General features: G+C 35.0%; 6 protein-coding genes across 8 annotated transcripts in view; 4 read left to right on the forward strand and 2 right to left on the reverse strand.

The window, feature by feature from the left end:
• Positions 1-2,693: 2,693 nt before the first annotated feature.
• Positions 2,694-7,139, forward strand: LOC145729572 (aldehyde dehydrogenase, dimeric NADP-preferring-like). Its single transcript, XM_081980385.1, has 3 exons — positions 2,694-6,573; positions 6,636-6,813; positions 6,863-7,139. The coding sequence occupies exons 1-2, from the start codon at positions 6,303-6,305 to the stop codon at positions 6,761-6,763; spliced, it is 399 nt and encodes a 132-aa protein (XP_081836511.1). The 5' UTR covers positions 2,694-6,302; the 3' UTR covers positions 6,764-6,813; positions 6,863-7,139.
• Positions 7,140-7,287: 148 nt separating this feature from the next.
• The window catches only part of LOC145729571 (rRNA methyltransferase 2, mitochondrial-like), a 195,580-nt gene continuing 174,878 nt past the window's right edge, over positions 7,288-27,989 (reverse strand). The window contains exon 2 of the mRNA XM_081980384.1: positions 7,288-7,696. Within this exon, the coding sequence (XP_081836510.1) occupies positions 7,328-7,696 (369 nt within the window). The 3' untranslated portion in view covers positions 7,288-7,327. The remainder of the gene's footprint in view (positions 7,697-27,989) is intronic.
• LOC145729241 (kinesin-like protein subito) lies at positions 12,637-15,272 on the forward strand. Its single transcript, XM_081979921.1, has 6 exons — positions 12,637-12,782; positions 13,751-13,921; positions 13,980-14,030; positions 14,088-14,335; positions 14,480-14,736; positions 15,010-15,272. The coding sequence occupies exons 3-6, from the start codon at positions 14,013-14,015 to the stop codon at positions 15,270-15,272; spliced, it is 786 nt and encodes a 261-aa protein (XP_081836047.1). The 5' UTR covers positions 12,637-12,782; positions 13,751-13,921; positions 13,980-14,012.
• LOC145729570 (uncharacterized) lies at positions 15,304-19,547 on the forward strand. Of its 2 annotated transcripts, none has more exons than XM_081980383.1 (5): positions 15,304-15,413; positions 18,390-18,550; positions 18,600-18,729; positions 18,784-19,059; positions 19,326-19,547. In XM_081980383.1, the coding sequence occupies exons 1-4, from the start codon at positions 15,408-15,410 to the stop codon at positions 19,015-19,017; spliced, it is 531 nt and encodes a 176-aa protein (XP_081836509.1). In that variant the 5' UTR covers positions 15,304-15,407; the 3' UTR covers positions 19,018-19,059; positions 19,326-19,547. The 2 variants fall into 2 exon arrangements, with proteins under 2 accessions (XP_081836509.1, XP_081836508.1); XM_081980382.1 differs by having other exon boundaries at positions 18,784-19,050.
• LOC145729035 (uncharacterized) lies at positions 24,123-25,952 on the reverse strand. The gene is made up of 4 exons (XM_081979640.1): positions 25,742-25,952; positions 25,234-25,371; positions 25,059-25,169; positions 24,123-24,828 (listed from the first exon to the last, which is right to left on the reverse strand). Exons 1-4 carry the CDS (start codon positions 25,935-25,937, stop codon positions 24,569-24,571), a joined length of 705 nt encoding a protein of 234 aa, XP_081835766.1. The 5' UTR covers positions 25,938-25,952; the 3' UTR covers positions 24,123-24,568.
• On the forward strand, positions 25,952-26,798 carry LOC145729036 (uncharacterized). 2 transcript variants are annotated; one of them, XM_081979642.1, is made up of 3 exons: positions 25,952-26,130; positions 26,182-26,252; positions 26,303-26,798. In XM_081979642.1, the coding sequence occupies exons 1-3, from the start codon at positions 26,047-26,049 to the stop codon at positions 26,379-26,381; spliced, it is 234 nt and encodes a 77-aa protein (XP_081835768.1). In that variant the 5' UTR covers positions 25,952-26,046; the 3' UTR covers positions 26,382-26,798. The 2 variants fall into 2 exon arrangements, with proteins under 2 accessions (XP_081835768.1, XP_081835767.1); XM_081979641.1 differs by having other exon boundaries at positions 26,182-26,798.

The raw sequence follows: 27,989 nt of genomic DNA on the forward strand, positions 1-27,989 counted from the left end.
TGCAACTCGTTATCAACGCAAGATCGAGTTTCTTTCGTATTAATGTCTATCCGAGACAATGCGTCGGCAATGACATTTTCTTTTCCTTTTTTGTACTTTATTTCAAAATTGAATTCTTCTAGTTTTAATTTCCAACGTATTAATCTTGAGTTTGGTTCTTTAATTTTTGAAAGCCAAACAAGAGGATTGTGGTCAGTTTCAATTACAAATTTAACACCATAGAGATAGCAACGAAAATGTTTAGTTGACTCTACGATTGAAAGAAGTTCTTTTTCTATAGTAGAGTAATTTTTCTCAGCAGAATTGAGAGTTCGAGAGTAAAAAGCTATAGGATGGTCGTTTTGAGATAAAACACTACCTATTGCTATATTGGATGCATCAGTTGTCAATTTGAAAGGTTTGTTAAAATCTGGATATTGAAGAACAGGTGAATTACTAATAAGTTCCTTACATTTCTGGAAAGCTTCTTTAAATTCTTGATTTCCGATATAATTTTCACTTCCTTTACGAAGGCATTTTGTCATTGCAAAAGTAATTTTAGAAAAGTTTTTAATAAACCTGCGATAATAACCAACTAGTCCTAAGAAAGCCTTTATCTCTTTTTGAGTTTTAGGAATTGGATATCGTTGGATTGCTTCGATTTTTAGAGGGTTTGGTTTAATACCTTCGGACGTTATAAGATGTCCAAGAAAAGCAACTTCTTTACGCAAAAATTCGGATTTATCTAATTGAATTTTGAGATTTACTTCTTTAAACTTTTTGAATATAATTCTGATGTGATCAATATGTTCTGATAGAGATTTCGAAAATATTACTACATCATCCATATACACAAAACAAAATCGGTAGAGATAATCACGTAAAATTTCATCCATCATCCTTTGAAAGGTCGCTGGCGCGTTTTTTAAGCCAAATGGCATGCGCAGATACTCATAATGTCCATTATTTACTGAAAAAGCTGTTTTTTCAATAGATGAAGGATCCATTTCAATTTGATGAAAACCTTGAGCTAAGTCAAGTGTAGTAAAATAAGTACATTTACCAAGATTATCTAAAATTTCTTCTATTCTGGGTAATGGGTATTTTTCTTCAACAGTAACATCGTTTAGTCTTCGATAATCGATAACCATTCGAAATTTCCGTTTTCCAGATGCGTCTTGTTTTTTAGGAACTATCCAAACAGGGGCAGAATATGGTGATATTGAGGGTCGAATAATTTTGTTGTCAAGCAGTTTTTGAATCTGAGATTGAATTTCTTGATTCATGCTTGGGGGGTGTCTAAAGGATTTTACATAGACTGGTCTATCGTCTGTAGTTCGTATGAAGTGTTTTGTTTGACTTGTAAATGTCAAATCACAATCTTCATTGTACATTATATTTTTAAATTCATGACATAGTGGTAAAATTTTTGATTTTTCTAGATGGGTTAAATGATCAAGTCGTAATTGATGTTCAGGGTTAAATTTTATATTACTTGTCGGTGGGTCAAGTAAGTCGAATTGATCTTGCGGGATTACTTTTATTCTTTGATGGAAATTAACTTGTACATTTGGTGTTGGATTAGGAACTTTACATAAACCATTATTTACTTCGACTAGTGAGTCTGGTATAATATGTTCATTTATGTTAAAAGATGGTAAAATTGCTGTACCTTTTTCATAGTTTACTGGTATGACTAAAAAGTTGTTGTTTAAATTTTCTATTGGTCTAGTCAGAGGTTTGTTGTATGCAAGAGAAAATGGAATTTTTAGGCCATTAAGGGTTAGAGTTTTAGTTTTATAGCATAAATTAGCATTTAAGTTCTTCAAATCTCGTGTGCCTATAAGAGCATCAAAATCATTATGCCAATTTAAAACACGAAGCTTAAATGTGTAGTTAATACCTAATTCTTCTAGCAAATTTAATTTTAAATTCCTATTTTCTTGATGGATTTGTTTACAAGAAATTATTTCGAAAGGTTCAATGTACATATTATTTGAAAATAATTCTGCAAATTTTGGTGAAATTATAGAATCGGATGCTCCAGAGTCTATAAGAATTGTCATTTGTTTTCGGGGTAGTTGGAAGTAAGGCAACTCAATCATTTGAGCGATATTATTTAAGTCAAGGGTATATCCGAGGCTACTTTCTGAAAATTTTCATTATTTATTTCCTCTGTCTCTTGACAAGTTTCATAGTTTGTGTCACAATAATTTTGAAACGCAAGGTTTTGTTCAAAATCATTTTGAGGAAAAACGTCGTTTTGCTGTTGAAGGTAATTTTCATCAGATTGATTAGACATAAAGGAGTCCTCATATAGGGGAGTCTGTGAGTTAACTTCAACGTTGGTAAGTTCTTGAGATATAAAGTTACGTGGTCCTGTAGGAATAAATGTATTATGTCTCACTAGGGGTTGTCTTTGTTGATGTAAGAAACGAGAAGGACCGGCAGTTGAAATAGACATAGGTGTAGGTGTATCTTGTCTAGGTCTATTTTGTTGAGGTATTTGTCTTGACTTGCCAAAAACTTGTGAGTTTGTGGGATAATGTCTCGGAACAAATCTAGGCTGAACATTTATAGGTTGACTTGGAAAAGGTTGAGGTCGAATTTGGTTAGTATTATGTTGATTAGTATGAGGGTTAATAAAATTATTATTAAAACCTCTGTTATTGTGATTTAATGATTGGTGTGGTTTCTCCATATGATTTCGCATAGGAGAATGGTTGTTAGTAAAATTTACTTGAGATTCAATCATATTATAGTTAATGACATGTTGAAGAGCAGTGTCTAATGTGTTAGGTCTTTGTATCATTAACATGGTTTTTAAAGTTTGTGGTGAATTTGCAGTTAGTAATAAAACAGATGTATTTTCTACTTGAGAAAGTAAAGTTGTCTTTGAAGTGACATCGGTAACTTCGCATTGAATTTTAGCAATAATTCGTTGCACAAAGGTTTTTAATCGGTCAACAAATTCTAACATTGATTCATTTCTATTAATTTTAATGTATTGCATTTGTTGCATTAAAACAAGATAAGTCACTGGATCGCCAAACTTTTGTCTAAGTGCTGCTCTAATAGCAAGCCAATCATTTAAATCTGGTCTAGAAAGATAGAAATTTCTAGCATCATCAACTAACTTTGATTTAATTGCAGCTGTTACGAGTTGTTTGGGCTTCACTATTGCCGTAATATAATGCATAAAATACGTCGATAGCTAGAATAAAGCTTTCAAGGTGTTCCTGTTTGCCAGAGAAAGTGGGCAAAAGAGAGGTATGGAATCTAATATTTTCCATTTTAAAGTTAATATTATTACTACTTTGTACCTCCTTACTTGTATGACTAGAGTTCTCTAAAATTAAGTTGTCAAATAAATCTACTAATTCCTTTTGTTGAGGATTTGAATCGTATCTTGTTTTCTCTTCGCTATCTGAGCTTTCGTTCTCACTTGAACTTGAATCTGAACTGTTTCGTTCTTTTACTAAACCTAAACGAGCCCTATTTCTATACAAAATTTCTTTTAGTCGTTTTGACGCTTGAGACATGAAAAACAATGGTCATTCAGCAAAAACTTACAGTAGAGTCAAAGAAGAATCCATAAAGCCTGTACTGCAGCGGTTCACAACCATAGGAGTCCTATAAAGGCGTGGCTAATGTCCTGGGGTTTTTGTTTGTCTTGGAACGTCAATCTTCGTTTTTTCGGGGTGACTTCTTGGTACTCTTCTTACTTGGAATAGTACGACGTCGCGACGAATACCGTTTGGTGTAGCACGTTACACGTACAAACAAAATGTCCCGAAAAATTGGTTACAGATAGTGCACTAAGATTTAAAAACCACTTTCGCACAACGGAATCCGATAAAGGGCGAAACTGCACTATCCTACCGGCTGCGCCAATTAAATGAGAAGTCAGACGGAGTAACTTTTAAAAAAGACTTTATTTGATGAAATAGGACGTTTACTAAACTAAAAACTTAAAATTATGGTGAACAATTAAGCGGAACAGCCTGAAGCTTTGACACGGTCTTAATGATTACGGTTGCAGCGTTACAATCGCCTTTATAAAACTTAATACTAGCGTCAGCAGAAATATTGGGTGCATCAGCAGAAGTACTAGGTGCATATATGGTTTAGGGATATTTCTCGGGAATATCCCGATTTTTTTCACAATCTGAATTCATTTTTGCAAAATGTAATAAATACATAAATACTTAATTTTCACTGACAGAAAATAAAATTTGTCATTAATAAATAAATCGTTGCTATAGACACATTACTCGTTTCTTTTTTTTCTTCGGGTTGCCATAGGATATCTAGTATCATGGATATCTATGTTTATTATTAAGCGCACGGAAAGAGGGATCGGGAAAAAATTTCCGTGCGCTGTTCCGAAAATGCCATATTTACTGTATTTTATAAACAGTTGAAAATGTAGTATTTTCTGTTAAGTATAATAAAAATAAATTTCTGCGCTGCCAACCTTTTAGAATCATAACAAAAAAATTTCATTTTATCTCTTTGCTAAACTTGTTAATGTAGTAATAATTTTGAAATAGTACTCACATAAAGTATATAAAATGGAACGGAAAGCTGATAAAGATACTTTATTATTAGAAGCTATGGGGGATAAATCTGCAAAATTAACGTCGCATCAGAACGCTATAACCTCAAATCAGTATCTTTTGTCTACACAAATTTACTTCCAGCTAAAAAAAAAGAATTTGCTTTCCAGTTTTTCAAGCAAACGTGGTTTAACATAAGAAAACTATCACCTAAGTAAACCATTGTTTTTTTAGTAGAGTGAGAAGTGTTCATAAATGGTTAGATATAATCCATAAACTAACTATTAAATCCAGCTAATTTCTTCACTTTTCTCTTCTCAGGTATGTTAACAATAGAGTAAACTGTGGTCTGTTTAGGAATGGACAAAATGAGCTTATTTTTTAATTGTTCTCACTCTTCTCCACACCCTATGATTCCAAATAAAAACGATGTATACATTGGAAGTATGTATGTATTGATTCCCACTTCACTTTAGAGTTCCTTCAAGAGCTTCAAACAGATGGCAACAAAGCTAATATAAGCACATAAATATCATCTTCATATTACCTGAAAGAAAGGTTTAAAACTTATTTAGAGCAAAGTTATTAATAATAGTTATTTACATTACTAGTGGGGTATGAGCATTTTTATAGTCACGAGTGGGAGTGTTGTGGTGATCACACGAGTACGTTAATTTGCCATACCCCACGGGTGATGTACAACATTTTATCTACGACCATCAGAAGCAGCGTAAAGTAAGAAAAAAATTCATATTTTGTGCAATGTGAACTATTTAGGAACGTCTCGTATATGCTTGCTACGGGTAGTTATTTGTTACCCTTAAATCTTGTCATCTACGCTGTACTGTTTTGGTGTTGTTGCTATGGTGGCCATTTGTTTCCACATATCACTTAAGCGACAATTTAACAGTGTCAGTCACAAATTTTTAAAAGTGCATTTCGTTATGAACATGTCTGAAGAACTTCCGTCAGATATTGAAGAAGCTGCCGCAAACGTGGTATCTGGCTTGTTGCCTGCCAAGTCAAAGGAATAATAATATAGTTATTATTTAAGATAGGTCTGTTCATGGTTTTATCAAAGTTATGTTTAAATTCAATAAACAATTACAGCAGAAATTTTCATTTAAAGTTGTTTTATCGCACTAGTGCGATAAAATCGATTATTATCGCACTAGTGCGGTAAAATCGCTCATTACGTAACTCAAAATGAGCTATGTAATGAATGATTACCATGCTAGGAGTAGATAAACTAATTTTTTAATTAGTCTCTGATTCGAAAAGTGATGTTTCAAATCAGGTATCAGGTGTTTCAAACCATAATGAGCTAAGAGTATGAGGTTCAAGTCAAGTCTCTTTTTTAACAGGCTTGAACTTACCAAGTCTATTTGAAGCGGCTTAGAACAAGAAGACAATGCGTTGTATACGGATTGTGAAGTTTTTAAATGACATTTGGCTTCTTTCTCTGTCGATTTGTATTATGAAAAAGGCTTAAATCTTTAACTTTATCTGATTCCATCTTTTTCTAATAGTAAAGGCTTAAAATAGAATTGACTTTATATTTTTCCAATCTTCAAAAAAGCTGCGATAACTACGAGGCTTAACTGAGCCGACTTGGTGAAGCGGCTTGATTAAGTCTACGATGTATAGGGGGTCACTGTTATGTCACGTGAGTTAATTAAGTAGTGATGTTGTTTTTCCCTAATAGGTAAGAGCCCTTGCTTTATCGATAATACGGTAAACTTTAAAACAGTGGCCAAACGAGTAATGTGGGGCAAATTGTCGAACGCCGGCCAAACTTGCGTTGCTCCCGACTACGTTCTATGTACCAAAGAAGTGGAAAGTAAACTAATTGAGGCACTTAAAGTCGTAATTGGGGAGTTTTACGGGCAAAATCCGAAGGAATCTGACAACTTTGGTAGAATAATTAACGACAGCCATTTCAAGAGGGTGCAAGGACTGTTGAAGAGTGGAAAAATTGCGTTTGGTGGAGAATGCGATGCTGCCGAACGATATGTTGCCCCTACAATTCTGATAGGTACTGCAAACTAAGTTTAATTCACTATTTTAGTAGCTAAACTTGTTTTTTATTCTGGTTAGATGTGTCAGAAAATGATCCAGTAATGCAGGATGAGATTTTCGGTCCTATCTTACCCATTATTACTTTAAACTCCACTCTGGAAGGTATTAAATTTGTCAACAAGCGTCCAAAACCATTGGCTTTTTAAATTTTTTCCAACAACAAATCTGAAGTTGATTTAATGATTAACAACATCAGGTGAGTATTTCCAGTTTACTTTGCAGGTCTTAAAGAAGGTAAATTTTAGGGGGAGTTTGTGTAAACGACACTATAATGCATTTAACTGTTGACACTATTCCGTTTGGAGGTGTAGGGAATAGTGGAATGGGCAGTTACCATGGAAAGTTTTCATTCGATACTTTCTCGCATAAAAAAGGTGTTTTACACAAAGATTTGGGCGCTTTGGGAGAATCATTGTCCGCAGCCAAATACCCCCCACTATCAAAAAGAAAAATACAATATTTAGAGTTTATGGTGGCTAAAAGACCATTTCACATAGGGATTAGCCGATGCGTCAGTAATGTTCTTGCTTCCTGGTAATATTAAGTTACAACTTGTGGAATTCGTATGTCAGACAATACTTGCAATGGTAAAAATAGAGTTATTTGTTAAGCTTATTACCAAAGTATATAATACTGTTACTGCATTTATGGGAACTTGCATTATAGTATGTTAATTAAAATAGTTTTATTTACCCAATTACTATTATTTATCAACTGGTTTTAAGACCTTTAAAACATTGACCTAACATAAATACTTCAGCTGAATCGCTGCGACTAGATTGCGATTTAACAATGCGAAAGCTCTCGTAAAACTTGCCCATGTCAATTTCGAGCTGTTTTGTTTCATTTCCTTGCCACAACTTTACCAACACTGCAGCTCCGGAATTTGAAATGGCGCCAAACTTCGGCGCGGCATAACAGAGATTTATTATTTTTTCCCGATTCAAGTCTCTGATCCCCGTGGAATTTGGAGCCATGTCAGATAACACCACGTCCGCTTTTTCCCCATTGAAAAACTCTAAAACCTTCTCGTGCGATTTCGGATCGGAGAAGTCTGTAGTACCAAAAATTGTCGCTCTCTGAAATAAAAAAAAAAAACTTCTGGGTAAGAAGGTTTTTAGCAAAAAAAAAAGTTTAAAAAACCGAGTCAAATCCCAGAATTCCAGGAGAGATGGAAAATTATCAGAAATTTTTTTTTGGAGAAAATGTCAATAAGTAAATTTAAGGAATTTTAAAAGAATGATATGAAGAAATGGCTAATAAATGCACATCAAAATCAACAATTCAGACAATGGAATTTGGACTATGCATTCCACAATATCTACTTCGAGGAGTAGAAATACTATTTTTCTAAAAAAGTGCTCCAAAACTTTGCCTGTTTAAGGGCAATTATTATTATATTAAAATAAAAAAATTTGTCAGTTTATTATTGTCACAAGCCGAGCAAAAAGCTCCTTATAATAACCAAGCAAAAAAAACATACCTGCATAATTATTTCTACACTTTTCAATCTTCAGTTGGTTTAGTTGGTTTAAAATGTTTATATTTATAACCAACAATTCCCACCGCTTTATGATTTTTCATATTATGCCGTATTATTCGTATTATTCAGATTATTTACTATATTGTTGCGAAGCGAACTTTTGATTTATTAGTTAGGATTTCTTTAGTTATTTGTTGTTACCCCTGTATGTTACGTTGTCAATTTCATGAATATTTGGGAACTTTCTAGAAACCATGGAAGCCTACATAAGCAGCTGAACCAGGCCTGGTTAGTGAGTTGTTGAATTGATGGTTGTAGTGAAGTTGAAGTTGTCAGATAGCGAGGTTAAGTGTCAGTGTCAGTTTATTGTTTGTAAACAATATACAGTGTTGTACAAGAAGTGTGTCATTAAAGAGTACGACGGTACAATATTATTGGATTATGTCGTATTATCAAGATTAGTAAGATTATTGCATATTATTAATATTATTTGGTGAGTGACCCAAATATTATTGAAGTGTCACACCCCTCGGCTTTTTGGCTAGTTCAACGTAGGGATCCGAAAGTTGTCTGGTCAACCAGCTGTGCGAACTAGAGTTTTTTGTTTTGACTGATGGTTGAACTTTTTTACGCACGGTATGAGTGGAAGTAAAGGTTCTGCGTTGAAGACACCGCATAAAACTGGTATTTTTCATTCTATAAACGTAATTTTAAAAAGTGTTTTCCTTTCTGTGCCTTGTATTTTGTATTGTTTTGTTGTGTATGTGTACACTATTATGCAAATCAGCTGTTTAACGTCAAACGCATATTCTAAGAACAAGTACCAGTTTCTCCGCGTTTTTCAATTATCAAAATATATTTGAGTTCTTGTAAATGTTAAATAACTATAAAATAAATAGTGTATTTTTCTGGTATGTCCTTCCAAGGATGGTCGATCAGCTGTGAGCTTGAGGCACGTTTTTATTTCCATCTGTTGTTACACCGGTTAACCTGATGGCACCAAAAGCGTTCGTAAATAATTTCCGATAGATATGATGGATTCTTTTTTGCGTTCGTATTTTCATCCGTTGAACTAACGTTCAACCAGTGATGTAAACCGGGCGCAACCGGACTTTGAAGTCGATGGAACGAAATGACATTTGTTGGTGGATTGAATTTGTAATTTATTGGTTATGTTATGTTTGGTTTTTATTTTGTTAATAAGAAAATTAAACTCGAAAAACATGCAAGGAAAGGTTGTTGTATCATTGGAGCATGAAGGAGTCGAAATACAGACTTTTCTTAGTCCAGAAGAAATTGCGATTTAAAATCATCTACCTAATGAGTACCTATAAACAACAAAACAACATTCTCTATGTATTCATCTATTTTATGGTGCTTCTCTCTAGATGCAATCAACAACAGCTCATCTAAAGAATAATCTGAATCTGAAATATCTGAATCGTTTCTTAGTGTTGCCATTACTGCAGCAAGGTGTTCCATTTTTTCTGTTAAACCTTTTCGCTTTTTTCTCAAACAAAACAAAACAATGTTTAGGTTTAGGCACGGGTTTAGTTAATTTAGGTTAAAAATACAAATTTTTGAGGTGATGGAAGATGGTGGTTTTCAAGGGCGTTTGTTATTTCAACGGTATTTTGATGCCATCACATCTATTGACAATCAATTGACAGATCATCAGAGTAGCACCGGACTTCCATCTGATTCACCACAGCATAAAATTATGTTGAAATTAAAAACGTCCCTCTGTATAGTGTGTAGTATAGCCCAGTTTATCACGTGAGCACTACTGGATTTCTTGATTCTGCTGTCACATGACTAGCAAACTTTTGACATTTGGCAATTCGTTTTAGACAGATGCCACTGTGTCCTTTTCCTTTTATCTTTTCCAATTTACGTTTTTGATTCGTTCGTTTTTGAGTTTTCAGTTTAACCGTTTAACGCACATTTGGTGGTTCCTTTCAAGAGCTCTGGTTCCTTTTAATAAAAGTGAAAGAGTCGTAATCATACGTTATATAAAATGAGTCATTTTCCACAAAGGAAGCCTTCATATTTACATGTGCGAGATCCTAGCATTTCAAAATATAGAGTTGATTTGGAAAAAGTTCGCGAAAACCTACGTTTTTCGAGTATTTCCAGTATCGGTACTACTAATGATTCCTTTACATTTGCTGTTCCAGAAGAAGAGATAGAAGAGGTAAGGAAAATGATTATTATTGAACTCATTCTGAGTCTATGAAAACTTAGGTTGTACATTTTTATCTATTGTACCTACCTATTATTATATTATATTTTATCGGGGGTAATTGCACGAGTGCATAAAAATTACCGATAATTTTGCATGAAAACTTGTCATCTCTTAACTGCATGAGTTATTTTTCTTTATCTAAAAGAGCCCTCCACATTCGGTGTCGGGCTCTTTCGCCAAAAAAAATATGAAAATGACCGAATGCAGTTGCAGAATAAAGAAAATGTTTTGGTTTTGCTGCAACTATAGATTGCTCAATGGAGCTCAATGAACAAGTTCCAAACCGTTCATTAATTTATTGTTGACATCGCGTTTGACATTGTTTGGTTATAAAAAGTCAAAAAACTGCGCAAAGGCAACAATTAGTGTACTAGCAATAGGCTCTACAACAATGCAGTCGTTATAGATACGTACAGTGCAATTATCGAAATGCAATTATCACTTTAGAATGCAATTATCGGGGGTAATTGCACAAGTGCATAAAAATTACCGATAATTTTGCATGAAAACTTGTTATCTCTTAACTGCATGAGTTTATTTTCATATTTTTTTGGCGAAAGAGCCCGACACCGAAGGTGGAGGGCTTTTTTAGAAAAAAATATGAAAATGACCGAATGCAGTTTGCAAAGATAACAAGTTTGAACGCAGAATTATCAGGTCATTTTTAAGGCACGAATGTAATTTTGGGGAATATTTCCCGAATAAAGAAAATGTTTTGGTTTTGCTGCAACTATAGATTGCTCAATGGAGCTCAATGAACAAGTTCCAAACCGTTCATTAATTTATTGTTGACATCGCGTTTGACATTGTTTGGTTATAAAAAGTCAAAAAACTGCGCAAAGACAACAATTAGTATACTAGCAATAGGCTCTACAACAATGCAGTCGTTATAGATAAGTACAGTGCAATTATCGAAATGCAATTATCACTTTAGAATGCAATTATCGCTGTCATTCTGGTGAAAATGCACTGCTCATATGGGACATTTAACACATGAGGGAAATATTCGGGGGTAATTGCACAAGTGCATAAAAATTACCGATAATTTTGCATGAAAACTTGTTATCTCTTAACTGCATGAGTTTATTGTCATATTTTTTTGGCGAAAGAGCCCGACACCGAAGGTGGAGGGCTTTTTTAGAAAAAAAATATGAAAATGACCGAATGCAGTTTGCAAAGATAACAAGTTTGAACGCAGAATTATCAGGTCATTTTTAAGGCACGAATGTAATTTTGGGGAATATTTCCCGAATAAAGAAAATGTTTTGGTTTTGCTGCAACTATAGATTGCTCAATGGAGCTCAATGAACAAGTTCCAAACCGTTTATTAATTTTTGTTGACATCGAGTTTGACATTTTTTGGTTATAAAAAGTCAAAAAAATACGCATGGACAACAATTAGTGTACTAGCAATAGGCTCTACAACAATGCAGTCGTTATAGATACGTACAGTGCAATTATCGAAATGCAATTATCACTTTAGAATGCAATTATCGCTGTCATTCTGGTGAAAATGCACTGCTCATATGGGACATTTAACGCATGAGGGAAATATTCGCTGTCATTCTGGTGAAAATGCACTGCTCATATGGGACATTTAACACATGAGGGAAATATTCGGGGGTAATTGCACGAGTGCATAAAAATTACCGATAATTTTGCATGAAAACTTGTTATCTCATAACTGCATGAGTTTATTTTCTTATTTTTTTGGCGAAAGAGCACGACACCGAAGGTGGAGGGATTGTTGTTATAGATGTAATTGTCCATTTTAACAAATCTAAAATATTACTAATTAAGCTTTTATTTTGATTTTATTAGCTTTAAATTTGCGATTACTTAATTATGTTAGTGATTGCTACTTTGTATCTTTGACGTGTGTAAACCATCTGGTGCTTAACATGAATAAAGTATTATTATTATTATTACTATAAGGATCCGTACTTTCACCTTTGAATAAATGTATTCTTAGGATAAGTTCTATAGAAATGACGGAATTGACCAATAGCAGCATCTGATTTCACGGTTTCCATAGATATTATCCTTAGAATAAAGTTATTCTGAACTGAAAGTACTGGGCCAAAGTCTAGTCCAAACTCTGGACTGTTTGGAGTTAAGAATATTTTTTTCTGGAGGCAGATTTTTCATAAACTTCAACCAAAATTCCATTCTTCTCATTTATATTTACCTGACATTTGCGAAAGCCAAAACAAGTTTCAGTAAACACACATTTTTTACTAAAACTAAACTGGATTTCTGTGACATTCTTTTAATAAAAAAAAATGGTGTGTTTCCAATTCAGTTCACCTTGCCCTCGACCTTGCCATTGCAGTTTAGTTTGAAACTGGTAACATTCTTCTTATTAAATATTATTTTATCAAGTATGGATCTAACAAGAGATCTTACTGATGAGGTTTTTGAATCATCCTCTATTCTGGTAAGAAGCAGAAAATGTAATTGTTTAGGTCAAATGTTAATATAATTTTATAGCTTTTAAAAATCATTGTGTATGTTCAGGGGACGTCAGCCCCTTAGAAGCTAAGTAAGCAGTCATAACAAACTAAATAGGACTGCTTACATAACTTTTGCTGATGTCCAATGAAGGTACCCCTTGACTTTGATTTCTAAGTGTTTTTAGTTTTTAGTTTTTTGACTTCTCTTAACTCTAATTTACTTTTATTTATATGAAATTCTACATTTTGGCTGTTTTAAAATGTATTATTTAAATTATACAATAACTTATAATATACAGGGTGTTCAAAAAGCCTTGGACCGCCCTAATATTTTCAGAAACCATGCTTTCAATAACAAAGGTCCCTGTATAAAAGTTGTAGAGAATTTTTACATCTACAATTTAAAATGTATTGAAATTATTCAGAGTGCTTCATAAAGTAAGTCAGTATCAGATTTGTATTTTTGGCAGGATTTTATTTAACTAATAATCTTAGAGGCCTCTGACAATTTAAAACTGGTTTGGGAAGGTTTAAGACACTTGTAAAAGCCTGTGGCACTTTTTAGAAAGTTCTCAATAGCATTTAGAGGATTATGACGCTCTGGAACTTTTCATAAAGTTCTGTCTATCACTTAGACGTCTTTGGCACATTGAAAACTGTCTTAGAGGCCTCTGATAATTTAAAACCATTCTGCAAAGGTTCAAGACACTTGTAGAAGCTTCAGGCACTTTTTAGAAGGTTGTCATAGCATTTAGAGGTGTCTAGCACTTTTAAAATGACCCTAGAGGTTTTTGGTAGTTAAACTGTTTGTTATACTTGTTCTGCTTGAATCTTATAGGTAGCACAATTATAAAGGAATAACAAATAAACTATCCAACACCCTAGTATTAATGTATCATCTATATAATTTACTATTTATTACCTCTAAACATAATAATTAACCTCTTTTCAGGATGAGGCAGTTGGAGTTTATTTAAGAATAAAAGGGGGCTGTCCACCCAATGCCCTGTACAAATATGAGGAAACGTTCTCACTTGTGCCCTTCCCCAGTATCCCCAGGCAGGCCGCAATATGCGGGGCAATAGTAGGGTTCACAAGAAATATTCTTTCACGAAAATATTCGGTCCTGAAACTACACAATCTGAAATTTTTGATAACACTATCAAATCTAAAATTTTCAGTTTTGAAAGGGCATAACTGTACACTGATGGCGTATGGCGTTTCCGGGTCCGGTAATATTACATTTTTAATTTTAATAAGTGATTTATATTAAAATTTATAATATTAAGGAAAAACATAGGTATACGATGATGGGGACCGCGGATGATCCCGGAGTTATACCGCGGTCTCTGGACTATTTATTCAGAAGCTTAGCACCCCTTGTCAATCAAGAACCGATTGGCAAGCCATTGCCGGATGGCAAGTTAGATACGCTTACCAAATCTGCTAAACTGCATGAAATGAGAAGACTTCAACAAATATTACAGGAGGCACACATGCCACATGACGTAGAAGGAAAGTCATATCAAAATTTTGAGTAAGTTCTTTTTAGTATTTTATAAAGTTAAGTTGGAACCTGTCCAAGAATAGGTACAGTTTTAATGGGTAACTCCAAGTTTAGGGTTAACTTAACATGACAAAAGTGACCCTAAGTTAATTCCTGAATCACATTATTTTTCAGTGAAATGGAACGAAGATTGAGCGTTAATCCAGTCGCTCAACTTATGAGCTCAGTGGATGTGGTTGGTGTTTGGGTCGCATTTTCCGAAATCTACAACGAGATGACGATTTCTATACGCTCCTCTCGATGGCATTGGCACGACTACGATCTGCTCGTGCCAATGCCATCGAGAGGAACGCATAGAAATATTTTGAAACTGGCCGGTTTGCAAAGTGACACTTATATTAAGGGATTGACCTGGATATATGTGAGATCGGGTAAATATTAATAAAAATCAAACAAAAGTAGCGATGTATGACGTAGTTTCGTTGTTTTGTACCTCTATGGGATTAAATTTGATGCTGAACTGACACCCAAATGTCATAACTCTCAAAATTCTACTCATAAAGCTATAAAATACCTTTGGTACTGTTTATACTGATATTACTAGATTTTAGATGTGCACGTATGGGACCCTTGCCCATTGTATGCTTTGAACAACCTAAAAGAGCGTTATGTAACAATTTTAAACCGGTTAGCGAAATTTTTAGGGGCAGAAGCCTACCGAGTGATGCAGTACGGCCTGCAGAATCTCAGTTACGCTGGAACGTCAATAAACGAGCATTCCAGTCGATCTCATTCGATTTTTTCTGTGAAACTCGTCAGCGGATTCGACTCGAAAAAATGCAAAGTGTCTGTGCTTAATTTTGCCGATCTGGCCGGATCAGAAAGTCAAAAGAAAACTAATAACGTTGGAAGCAGACTGGTCGAGTCAAACAAGATTAATTCGTCCCTTATGGTATTGGGAAGGTAGGCAACTCTAGTAAATCGCACTCTGAATTGTAAATATGGCAGCAGAATAAAGATTGCACCAAAGCACCATTTCGAGAGTCAAAGTTGACTTTTGCAAAAAGCTTTGCAAGGCAAAGAAGATATTTAAGATATTTCAATGATAGTAAGTTTTTTTTTTAAGTTTTTTGTGCTAAATAGTACAAGACTGGGACTCCATGTGATATTAGTAGAGTAGAATTCTATTTATCGACTATATTCTAGGTGTCGCACATTCTATGCACAAAGAGCTAGAAAGCCACAACAACGCGTGAATTTTGGCACCTCTTAAAGGTCTCGATTTTCGCCATGTTTTTACTTTCTAGTTGTTTGTGCATAGAATGTCCGACACCTAGAATATAGTCGATAAATAAAATTCTACTCTACTTATATCATACCGAGTCCCAGTGCTGAAAAGGTAACTTGCTTTTACCTTTCCTTGAATACTGATTTTTTCCAAAGGGTGTAACACATTAATGCAGCAATTTGAATTATTTTGTGGTATTTAATTGCACTTTATTGTCCGATATCAAAGGTACAATTGAGCTTAAATTACGGAGTATTACTTAAATAACATAGAGTTTTAGTACAAAGTAAAATAATAGAATAACAGATTCGATAGAGTCAACTTATTTTTCATTTAGACCGAAGCGTAAATCTGCAAGAAGCCAAATTTCCAGACAAAACAAAACAAACCGGCACACTCTCATGCGTTAGACTATTAAGGTCTTTAGATTAGCAACAGAACAGATGAAATGTATTTTCGCAAAATATTCTTAAACAAGTACTGTTGTACTCCCCAAAAATTATCACTTTGGTTTATTGACCTTTAGCTGTCAGGGCTATACTTCGAATTTTGATTACAAATCGAACTAGCAATATTTGACAGTTTTTAGGGCGTGGCAGTTTTAAAAAATGTCCCTTTGATAAATGACAGTCGACGTTACATTTCTACCATTAATCTAAAGCATAGACTAAATGATAAGTACAGACAACCAGCGCAATGTAATTAAAGTGGCACCCAAAAAGAAAGCCGTTTACGCTTCAAGGGCTTCCTAATGTATTTCGGCCGTTTCAGTTGTAGGTAAACTCTAAGAGATGGCGCTAATACAGCTCGTCATTGCAGACATAATTGCCAACTTTTGCAGTATTTCCTATAATCCGCTTTCTTTTGCTATCCCATCTGAACTGTTTAAGAAAGATTGATTTTTTCAAATAAATTTGAGTTAAATTACTCGTATTTTGAAAACTAAACAAGATAAGAATTTCTGGGTTGAGGTATCAATAATAAAGATTCTATTTATTTTAAAAGTCACAGGGCTCGTTTTTGACGTCAAAAACAGAATCCTGAAGGTCACGTGACCGTTTTTTTTAGTTTTGAACTGACACAGTAAATCACGTATTTATTTGTAAAATTAAAATGTCATTTTTAACGTCACGTGACAGTTTTTATGGTTAAACAATTTTTTTTTTAAATCGCGTGACTCTTTTTTTAACGTCAAAACAGATCCTGAAGGTTACGTTACTCTTTTAAGATTAAAAATGGAATTTATAATGTCACATGACAGTTTTAAATGTCACTTGAAGGATCACGTAATTGTTTTGTCAGTTTAAACTGATATTTTTAAGACACGTGACCCTTTTCACAGTGCAAATGCAACGTGACAATTTGCAATTATTTTAACGTCAAAACGAAATCCTAAAGGTCACGTGACTGACTTAGATGTCAGAATATTATTTGAGGAGTCACGTGACTCCTTATAATATGCAAATGGTCACGTGACTCTTTTTTATTAAAAGTATTATTTGAAATGTGACGTGATTCTTTTTGCAGTTTATAAAATCGCGAAATCCTTAAAGGTCACGTGACTGTAAATAGCTAAATAATGTTTAAAGTGTCACGTGACCGTTTTTCAGTTTGAACTGAGATTTTTAAATTACATTGACTCCTTTTAATGTGCAAATGGTCACGTGACGATTTTCAATACTCAAATTTAATTTTTAGTCCACGTGACTCTTTTTTAACTTCAAAACGGCTCCTAAAGGTCACGTAAAAGACACACGTTACTTTCTTTATAATGCATTTTCAATTCAAAACGTGTTCACGTCTAACCGGAATCCTAAAGGTAACGTGACTGTTTTAGATGTTAAACATATTATTTGTAGAGTCACGTGACTCTTTTTACAGTTCATAAAGTCGCATGACGATTTTCAATAATCAAACTTATTTTTAAAGGTCACGGGTCTCTTTTTTTAATGCCAAAATGGAACCCTGATGATCATGTGACTGTAAATGACAAAATATTATTTGACGGGTCACATTTAATTTAAAGTTTTTTTTTTAGTTAAATTTAATTTTAAAGATTACGTGATCGTTTTTTAGTTTTGAACTCTAAATCACGTGACTCATTTTAAGGTACAAATGGTCACGTGATTATTTTAAGATTAAACATGGAATTCATAATGTATTAAGCATAAAATAACCCTTGATGAATATTAAAAATAAACTAATAAAAAATAACTAAACTAAAAATACGACAAAGTGAAACACAATAATTAAACAAAACACACACAAAATCTGTTATTTTTTGCCTAGAAAGTAAACAAAAAATGGGAGTTGTCAACTACACAACGCCGCATTAAAACTGATGTTTTCCAACAGTCAAAAGATCGGAATTGCTGCGTCTGGCTTAAAAATTACGCGAATATGCGTTTAGTGGTACCATCTCACCCTGCTTACTTAAATTAATTTTCAGTTCCATTGACACATATACTTATCATTTAGTCTATGCCTAAAGCTATCTAGGCAATCAAAGACAATTTTCAAAATTCAAAAATTTTCCGAAAATCTATGGGGTACCCCCTGAGAAAAATGTCAGAAATTCAGTTTTTTATTTTTCAAGGTCAAACGGTGTGCTTTACAGAAAAATGTCATATTTAGTAAAAGTTGCCTCCCATCGGGGTGTATACGCAAAAATATCACACCCTCATCTCAAACGGTTTTCGAGATATTCATGAAAAATATCCCGACTTTAGTAACTTTTGCATTAAACTTGTCAACTGTAAAACGCGCTTCAAACTTACATTAAATGATATATTTCAGGTTAATATAAACCCTTCGCCGACAATGTTCGACGACACACAATTTGCTTTGCAATTCTCAACGCTTGCAAGGGAAGTTGTCGTAAGTACCGAACCTATTCCATCCAGCATTCCAGCGGACCAACCTTATGACATTTGCAAACCGATAACCGATGAAGAACGGTATAAAATAAACTGTACGATATTCGAATACGGAAACAAGTATTTTCAGGAAAGCGTCGTCGGACAACGACGAACTTTTAAAAGAAAACAGCAAACTGAGAGACCAAGTTGCGTTGCTGACGTTAGAAGTATCCGAACTGACCGCAGATTTTCAAGAAGAGATTCTAAACATCCGTAGGGTGAGAGTTTTTTACTGCACATAAACCAGTAGGACAACAAAAATATGTTTTTAGCAATACGAGGATATGGTGCAGTTGAAAAATGAACGAATAAAATATTTGGAAAAGATAGAGGAATTGTACAACAAGAAGGAACTGGAGGAATTAAATAAGAGAACTTGGGAACAACTAAGAAGAGCTTTCGAACAGCAGGGTGATGGCGATAACCTTATCGTTATCAGCGATAATGAACTGGCAGAAACATCACAAAACACAGAAAATTCAGTTAGATATACTGATAGTGACTAGTGACACGAGCAATCAAGGACTATTTTTACACAGGTGTGTAAGGTAAAATAGTTATTTACGAAAGAAAAGAAGATAATTTAAAAAGTCGTAAATAGCATACGTCAATGACGTCAAATTTTAATCTCCCTCAGTTGTAATAGAAAATGAATGACAATTATTACGTCACAGCCACTAGCTCTGGGACGAACTTTAATTAAATTAGACAAATAATCAATTGAGGCGTCTGTTTCTTTTTGCCATTTTTTTTTTCGTTTATTATTTGACTTGGAACGTTTTCTTATGTTGTAATCATATACGTTTTCTTTTAGATCCGTTAATGAACATTCAAGTGAAACGGAAAGTAACGTTTATGACCATGATGATCAATAAGCCATTGGAGTACAAACAACTACTTAATATAGTTATTATTTGATCACTACAGAAAAAACAATTAATTCTCTAGTGGCGTAGTACATACATGTAATATTCTTTTTTTAAATTACTTTTTGTACATACTTATGCTTGTTGAAATAATAATTAATTTGAATGTGTTTTTTGTGTTTCATTACTCTCTCTACCTTTTTCTCTGGTTTTTGTTTGAAGTCAAAAGGCAAATTATTTTTGAATGAACACTTTCAAGGTGTAAGTATTGGAAAATGCTACTAGATTATACTACTTAACGAGATAAGAGCTGCATTCGTTTTCACGTTTTTGACGTCACGATGACGTAATTTGGGAAAACCATAATTTGACCAACTGTCAAATTACGTCATTGTGAAGTCAAAAATGCTTTGCTCGCTCCATGGAGCGTGAAAACAAATGCGGCCAATAAAGAGCTAGTAAATCGGCTTATCCACCGCCCTCTATACTAGAAAGCCTAAAATGTCACTTTTAATAGCGGCGTTAGCGGTTTTCGTTGTCTGTGGTTTTATACACAAACGCATTCAGATCAGCATCAGTGAGAAATATGTTTTTTTTATTATTTTGTGTAGTTGATTGCAAGTTGAGAGTGAAAAATCAAAGAAAGGGTTATTCTTGATCCAGATATGTATTGTTACGGTTTGGGCCTACTATGCTCGATACTTCTGAACGAGCACTCGATTCGGAATGAAACCGATGCGCCGCAATATCTGACCGGGCGCGTGTTAAAGTAGGCCACAGTTAGGAAGCGCCACACCTGGAAGAATCTTTGATATTCGAGGCAAATCGCGAAGCGTTTTGCGGTCATTCTAGAACGTGGTTTGCGAATATAAAAGAAGCGGTTTCAGACGGCGAGAGTAGTAATTTTTAGTAGCTGAGTTAATTATTGTACGGAGTGTTTTGAAGTGTTAATAAATTTATTAATTGTTTGTTTTTTTTTGAAAATCGTAACAATTGGTGTCAGAAGTGGGATCAGATTTAGTGCGACGTGAATTGGAACTAAACTTCGGGTTAAAGACTTGTTTGTTCAGAACCGGACTAGAGATTTTCGGAACAGTGGTGTGTTAAATTTATTTTATGCCAATAACAAGAAGTCAAAGTGCAAACATGGAGGCCCAACTTGTAGCTATTATGGACATGCTTAAACAAAATAAAGAAGAACAAGAAAGGATTCGACAACAAGACAAAGAAGAAGACAGAGAGCGGCAAGAAAAGCGTAACCTAGAAATATTGAACGTTCTAGCGGGGACCAAGATAGACATCCAAGAGTATGTAACCCATAGTCTCAAAAAGATGGAGTATGACGTTCAGGTAAAATTAAATGATGCTCGGGGGGACATTAATGATGTTCGGGAGGACATTAATAAAATTCAGAATAATGTCGAGATAAAGCCACGCGACTTAGAGCGGAAAATTGACAGCAGAGAAGTCAACTCTACAGTGATCACCGGAAACGGGCTCAACAAGATCAAGCCTCCCACATACGACGGTCAAACTTCATGGGCAACGTACCAACTCCAATTTGAGGCCGCTGCAAATGCAAATAGATGGAGTAACGAGGAAATGGCTGTAGCAATGGTGGTGGCATTACGAGGACCTGCATTGGAGCCGACGAAATCAGGACATTAGAACAAATCACCGGAACTCCTCTGTTAAAAGAAACATTACGTAAGCTTTTGATAAGTGTGGCCTACTATACTCGATACTTCTGAACGAGCACTCGATTCGGGATGAAACCGATGCGCCGCAATATCTGGCCGGGCGCGTGTTAAAGTAAGCCACAGTTAGGAAGCGCCACACCTGGAAGAATCTTTGATATTCGAGGCAAATCGCAAAGCGTTTTGCGGTCATTCTAGAACGTGGTTTGCGAATATAAAAGAAGCGGTCTCAGACGGCAAGAGTAGTGAATTTGGGAACGCGGTAAAGTTCAAATAGAGGAATAATTGTGGAATTGTAGTACTGTTTTTAGTAGCTGAGTTAATTATTGTACGGAGTGTTATGAAGTTTTAATACATTTATTAATTGTTGAGTTAAACTGACTTTGTGTAAACCCATGGAAAAATCGTAACAGTATATATAGAGCTTTTTATACATAATCAAGTCCAGTCTAAACAAGTTGGTTAGAACATTTCTCCTGTAAAGTACAACACGCAGCAAACTAGTTTAAACAATATTAAATCCTTGAAACTAGGTAAGCAAAACTGGTAAATGGTCCTTATGTACCAAGAACATTGATTCAAAACTACTGGCGTTTCAAGTTAAGATCGCAGCGCCAGTTAAACTAAAACTTTCAGAACTCTTTTCAAAACTGATCACCAGAGGAAGTATCTATCTCTTACCTTGAAACGCCAATAGCATCTGCTCTCACAATGAAGGGTGCTTTAAAATGTAACTCACGTATAGTAGAAGGCAATATATCGGCCGATGCACGTCATTGACGTTTAACGCGCCTCGTTGCCAGATGTTTAGTTTTTTTCATTGAAACACGAACTTTACATAAATATTGTTTTTATTTACTTCTTATATAGAAGTTGACGCAGTTTTTTAACCGAGAATTTTGAATAACAATATTAGCCAATTTTGAGTTTTTTTTTGTCTCTCTCTGTAAGCAGTTTTTAGTCAAGTCATCAACAACAAAAACAGGAAACGGTCAACTAGCAATCTGGCAACAACGCACACAACTCGTTAAACGTCGAGATCGAGAAGGTCACGTTTGTGTCAGAATTGCGTTCAGTTAATAAGCGCGTGTTAGAAAGAGAGCGCTACAGGTCGCAACTAATCGCTAAGCAATACGAATGCATTTTTAAAACGTCAAACTCACTGATGACGTGCATCGCTCCCATTAGTGCCCTGGACCATACCTGTGCATGTAACAAGTACCTAATAACTTAAATTGTACTAGAAAGCACTTGTACCTACCAGTGAGTATAGTGATGGAGTAAAATCATTGCACTTCAAAGTGTTCAACCACTGTTGAGTTCGATCCGGTTTTTGTAAAGTGAAAAACTGACACGGTTGGGCTTTTTCCTGAATTGCTGTTACAATGTGGCTTGAAAACCTTATGAACAGGCAGCAAACAAAAATAACTTTTGCAAGTCTTGATTTTAAACCGTAAAAATTCATGTAATCCATAAAAAACTTAATTTCCACAATACAAACAAACGCAAACTGTCACCACTATTACCATACTATTACCTCCATATTGGAATTTTTGACAATCACCTTCTAGGCTTTCTAGTATAGTAGGCGGTGGCTTATCCCACTGAACATGAAACTGTGTTTCAATACATATAAATCGGAAAGCTTATGGCGTTTTCGATTGGCATGTTTAGTGCAAAACCAGTGTATTGCCATACTGTTTCAATAACATTTGATAGAGCAGGATACAGATACATTAGTTTTGCACTAAACTTGCCAATCGAAAACGTCGTTAGTCTGAAATGTCGAAATTAATAGTTTATTTACAAAAAAAAATTGTTTTTGGCAACATGGCATCAGTGTGTTTTTAAGGTTAGCAAAGGATAGACACATATTAATTGACAATTGATAGTGCTTCAGTTGTTTAACGATTTGACATATGACAAGACTCACAAGAGTGAGGTTACGCTGTTAAAAAGCAAAAGATGAACAACTTTCGGAAAAATTAAATCAGTGTCGTTATTTTTTACTTAAATTGTGCAGGCTGGTATTGTGATTCTGGACTGTGCGTGTTATTTTCTTGATGGTAAAACTGCAAAGTAAGGTAAGCAGCAACGTTCTGTATGTCACACAAAAACAGCGGCTGTTCGTCCTGCCCTCACTGTATTGTTAAGAGTTAAGAGAAAATATCAAAAACACAAATACAACTCACACAAAATAATAACTAAATCGATAAATTTAAATTGGAATGGAAAAAAATCGGAGAAACTGCCAACAAACGCCAAAAAACCAAAATTATTGAAATGGAGCAGCGTTCAGCGCGAACGCTGAATTTACCCGAATGGTTAATGGCCGCATTCACGCTCCATGGAGCGAGCAGAGCTTTTTTGACGTCACACTGACGTAATTTGACAGTTGGTCAAACTATGGTTTTGCTAAATTACGTCATCGTGACGTCAAAAAAGCTCTGCTCGCTCCATGGAGCCTGAAAACGAATGTGGCCATTGACGTCAAAATTTGAATCTTTTTATTTAATTTTTGATTTTTGCAATGCAAACTTAATATTTTTAGAAATAAAAAATACGTATTTCATATTTTTTGCGTTCGAAATATGAAATAAACAAAAAATGTGGGATGAGTCCATTCTACGCAAGAGTGCGATGAAGTACGTACTTTCATACATTACACTTTCAGGATATTTTGAACACTTAGGCACTTTTAATATTAATTTAGTGGCCTAAAAAGACGTTTAAGACATCTAGAACACTTCATAGACATCTACGATATCGGATGTTCACTCAGGAAGCCCCTACTACCCTTAAGACACTTTCTAAGCATCTGGAACACTTTTAAGACACCGTGAACACCATATAGACGACTTTACTACAAGTTTCAGTGCACTAAGTGTAGTAAAGGTGGGAAACGAGCGTTTGGTCTAATATAATCTTATGGAAAAAAAATTTTGAGAGCGGCGTATTAACTTTTTGTTATATTCTTCAGGAGTCCTTTAACAATTTGATTAAAATAGGCCATGCACTAGAAACAAAATCACAGTCTGAACTAAAATGTCGATGCAGTTTAGTTTATTAATTAGAATGTGCATCTTATCGCCAGTTCCTTCACATTCTAATCAAAATTAATTTGAGTTTCTGCTCAAATCACTATAACAAATTTGCGTTTATATTTTGTAATACTAATAATGAATTGGAGTTACGCATTCGCAATTAGAATCACAGTCTAAACCTTCATTTGCCTCTGGTTCTCTAGGATAGAACACCGGTACAGCTTTATTCGCTGACTTGTATTCTTCAGAATGTATGATTTGAAACATGTCGATGGTCTGCTCAACCTGTTTTTTATGCTTATGCTTCTCCAGAGCAGTCAAATATCGCTTTTCAAAGTCCGTATACTTTTTATACCATAGATATTCTTCGTTGGTTAAAGATCCTTCGCCATTAGCCTTCACTTTGTTAATAACATCTCCGTAAGCGTTGCAGTAATCAACGTAATCTTGTTACCACTCGGAGCTGACCATATCTCCTAAAGGCGTTTTCTTGCTTTTCGCAAATGTTTCTCGTTCTTGTTCGCGTAAGTCACTGTACTTAAGTCCGGACTGGGATTTGTTCGATTTTTTCGAGCTGCTCACGCTCACTTTACTGTCATTTTTCGCCAAAGTGGATTTGCGCTTCGATCGTTTTTTTCCTTGGTCTTTACCTATATTGCGGTAGAAAGGGTGTTCTTGGATCAACAAACTGTCGTTTTTCTCCGCAAACCCTGCAACATGTTTGTGATGAATGCGTGAAGTGTAACATGTAGAGTGCGGAAAATGTTATTGTCATTTTGATATAACAGGTGTGGTAAGAAGTATTTTTACGAACGAGTGGGACTGTAATTCTAGAAAACCTAAACATTTATATTGAAAATCACTAAATTGATGACAACCCTTAAATATTAATTTCTGAACATATTTTCCTCACTTTGATATATTAGTGTAAGTTAATTACCATGCCAAACTTTCCCGTTAGGATCGATAAGGATGATTTCGCCGGTGGGTTTGTTGTCAGCGAAGTTGCTTATTAAGGAGACCGACTCGTTTATTTTGTAAACTCCCGGACCTGAATGAAACAGAACAAAACTATTACAACTTTGTGTCGATAACCTCCCAGACTATACACCGACCAGAGTATTTGTTGTGCAATAACGTTCCCGTGTAAGTTGCCCCGTCCGCGTAGGAAATGAAAACATCTTGATTGTCCACCAGTTTGTCTCCGTCCCATTCTCCATCGTAAATTTGGCCATCTTTAGTAGTGTATTTACCTATAATCAATTCTTTAAGTTGAGAAAGCTCTTATTAGGTTTGTTTAATTTGGGGAGAGAATTCCTGAATAATATGTACAGCCTTATTGGCCTTAAAGTCAGGAAAAGTGATAGTCACCTGAGCATTCTCGATATTCAACCAATGAAAGCTAATGATTGACATAATTTCAAATCTTGAAATGCAAGAATATAATGGACCAAACTCGAAATATGGGATAAAACACACGTGTGCAGCATTTGCCTATATCACACAGCACAATGGATAGTTTATGATTAGTGCATAAACTACGAACAGTAATGATTTACGTAAATACTGCATACGTGGACTTACCATTTGCCACATTTTTGTAAAAACTTTATTCCAACTTACCATTTCCTTGTCGCCAAACCAATCCACTAATATGCGCACAAAACTCCCCTTCGTATTTGTCACCATTTGGAAACTCAAAGCTGGATGAACCGATATGAAAACTTGGATCTTGCCTTGCCAGTTCCATGTAGTCAGCTTTTGGTACATCTTCTTTCTTCGAAGATTTTCCTGAGCTTTTCCCACCTTTTTTCGGCATTATTTTTTGTCAAACTGAACGTTCAAAGTGATTTTACAGATTGACAGCTCTGCATTATGTGCTAAAATATCAAAATTTCTGCGTCCTTCCTAAAGAAGATCATGAAGTTATGACTAGACTGATAAGCAAAATTAAGTGTTGGATAAGCCACTCTACCATCTTTAGCTGCTTTAGTTGTACCAAATCAGTGAAAGTAAGTTTTAGTCTATTCAACAGTTTTGGTTTGCTATGCTTACATTTGTAGGACCTAGACTTAGATGAAGACAACATGGCAATAAACAAGATTTTACCTGAAAGCGTAGTGGAAGAACGAGAGTATAACGATCGACTGAGAAATGCTTTGATCTGTTTTATCGATATTTTAGAACAACTTTCCATGACTTGCAATCAAAACTTGACCTCACCACTGGAAAAATTCAACTATTCAAACAACAGTCTCATTGAACACAAAAAAAAACCAAAGAGTGGTCATTAGATAAAGCTATTCAGTCCAATTCAAGCTTATCCACTTCCAAGTTTGTCCAAACTCAGATTTACGTGGATACTCGAGGTATACAACTGCAACTTTTGAGGCAAATCAGAACCTTAAAGCAGGACGTAGTCATCCTCAGGGAGTTGATATTCCATTTTGACTGTTACCAGCCTCTTGCACATTCTATAATTTACGACAAAAGGGCGGAGATTGGTTACAAGCTCATCGAAGCCAATAAAGCACGAGCAAGAAACTTTGTTAGGTTTTATAAATTACGGAAAAGTAAACGGAAGAAAAATTCATTGGGTGGCAGTAGTGGACAGTTGGTTTCGATCGATGTAACAGAACTAGTTTTGAAATGTCGCACTAAAACCTCTTTTCTGCTTGATTTGTGATGGGTTCATTTTGTCCTCACCTAAGAGTGAATGTCTTATTAGGGATCTTCTGCACTTAAAAAAAGTATGGTACAGTTATAGACACTGAACTCGGACTAAACGACTGTTGCAGTTATTGTTAACTTTATTGTACAGAGTGACCATATTGTCTGTTAGAAAACACTATGAAAGATACAGGGTTAAGCTAGATTCATAGTTCTAATTCCGTAAGAAGTAAGCGGCATGCAGCAAGCAGTAGTAGTAAGAAGTATCCTTCCGCAAATGTTTCAATTCATAGTTCGACGCTTTGACGTCAGTAAACTGACAGACCACAGATTATTTGACAGTTTATTTCTCTGTTTACAATATAAATTTGGTTAGAATTTTTTTATTTCTATTCTATTCATTGAATGTTTGCTGAATTTTACGGAAAATTAATTTTGTCGATGATTATTCTTTCATAGTAGCTGCAAGTAATCCAAGTGAAAACAAGAAAAATAAACCAGAAAAGATCGAATACTTGACAAATGACAATTCGAAAACCCACGAATGGGCGAAACAGGCAGCAGACGATGCACGAAGCAAGGTAAGAAATGAAAATGATTTATTTCTTGGTGCTTACTGCTTGCGGATCATACGGCTTGCGCTTATTTGTCAAACTATGAATGAAAGTGCTACAAGTATATTGTTTATTTTTAATTCGGTTTACTGCTTACTTCTTACTTCTTGCGGATTTCAAACTATGAATTCAGCTTAAGCCACCCAAATCGTTAATTAGAGTTTTATTACGATCAAACGTTCATAGAAATTTTGGAAACATGTTCATCCTTCTGTCACGGTTTAGCAGGAAGTATGGTCCATTTTTTTTTCCGTGGCGGTTACGTCAAATCATTTGCTTTTCTTGTCTGTTTCATGTATTCCGGGCGCGATGGAATTTTGACGTCAAGTCACGTCGGGATTGAATCGGACCCGGTGTTTACTCCAAACGCCGCGAGTGGCGGCGGCGCTGTAATTAATTATCGACCGCCATTGATTTGAAAAATTGGACAATGGACAAAGCTAACAGCTAACCTTATTTTTATTTAATGTGAATTTTCCGATGATCATTTCGATTTACTTGCGATACTTGCTACGTTTGTGATACTGTGTTGTGTTTTTTGGTAGATTCGTCTTTCGAAAATGCCGTTTCCATATACTGAGCGCGAG

The sequence above is a fragment of the Ips typographus genome, linkage group LG5 (assembly GCF_016097725.1).
Source record: "Ips typographus isolate SLU linkage group LG5, UJ_Ityp_2.0, whole genome shotgun sequence".
NCBI classification, from domain to species: Eukaryota; Metazoa; Arthropoda; class Insecta; order Coleoptera; family Curculionidae; genus Ips; species Ips typographus.

Coding starts and splice junctions, on each gene's coding strand:
- LOC145729572 (XM_081980385.1), top strand. CDS start 6,303: ATGTGGGGCAAATTGTCGAACGCCGGCCAAACTTGCGTTGCTCCCGAC. Junction 6,574..6,635: donor TGCCCCTACAATTCTGATAG/GTACTGCAAACT, acceptor TATTCTGGTTAG/ATGTGTCAGAAAATGATCCA.
- LOC145729241 (XM_081979921.1), top strand. Junction 14,336..14,479: donor AAGTCATATCAAAATTTTGA/GTAAGTTCTTTT, acceptor ATTATTTTTCAG/TGAAATGGAACGAAGATTGA. Junction 14,737..15,009: donor CTGGATATATGTGAGATCGG/GTAAATATTAAT, acceptor CGAAATTTTTAG/GGGCAGAAGCCTACCGAGTG.
- LOC145729570 (XM_081980383.1), top strand. Junction 18,551..18,599: donor CCGATAACCGATGAAGAACG/GTATAAAATAAA, acceptor AAGTATTTTCAG/GAAAGCGTCGTCGGACAACG. Junction 18,730..18,783: donor AGATTCTAAACATCCGTAGG/GTGAGAGTTTTT, acceptor ATATGTTTTTAG/CAATACGAGGATATGGTGCA.
- LOC145729035 (XM_081979640.1), bottom strand. CDS start 25,937: ATGCCGAAAAAAGGTGGGAAAAGCTCAGGAAAATCTTCGAAGAAAGAA. Junction 25,170..25,233: donor ATTGCACAACAAATACTCTG/GTCGGTGTATAG, acceptor TGTTTCATTCAG/GTCCGGGAGTTTACAAAATA. Junction 24,829..25,058: donor TAACGGGAAAGTTTGGCATG/GTAATTAACTTA, acceptor AACATGTTGCAG/GGTTTGCGGAGAAAAACGAC.
- LOC145729036 (XM_081979641.1), top strand. CDS start 26,047: ATGACTAGACTGATAAGCAAAATTAAGTGTTGGATAAGCCACTCTACC. Junction 26,131..26,181: donor GTTGTACCAAATCAGTGAAA/GTAAGTTTTAGT, acceptor TTACATTTGTAG/GACCTAGACTTAGATGAAGA.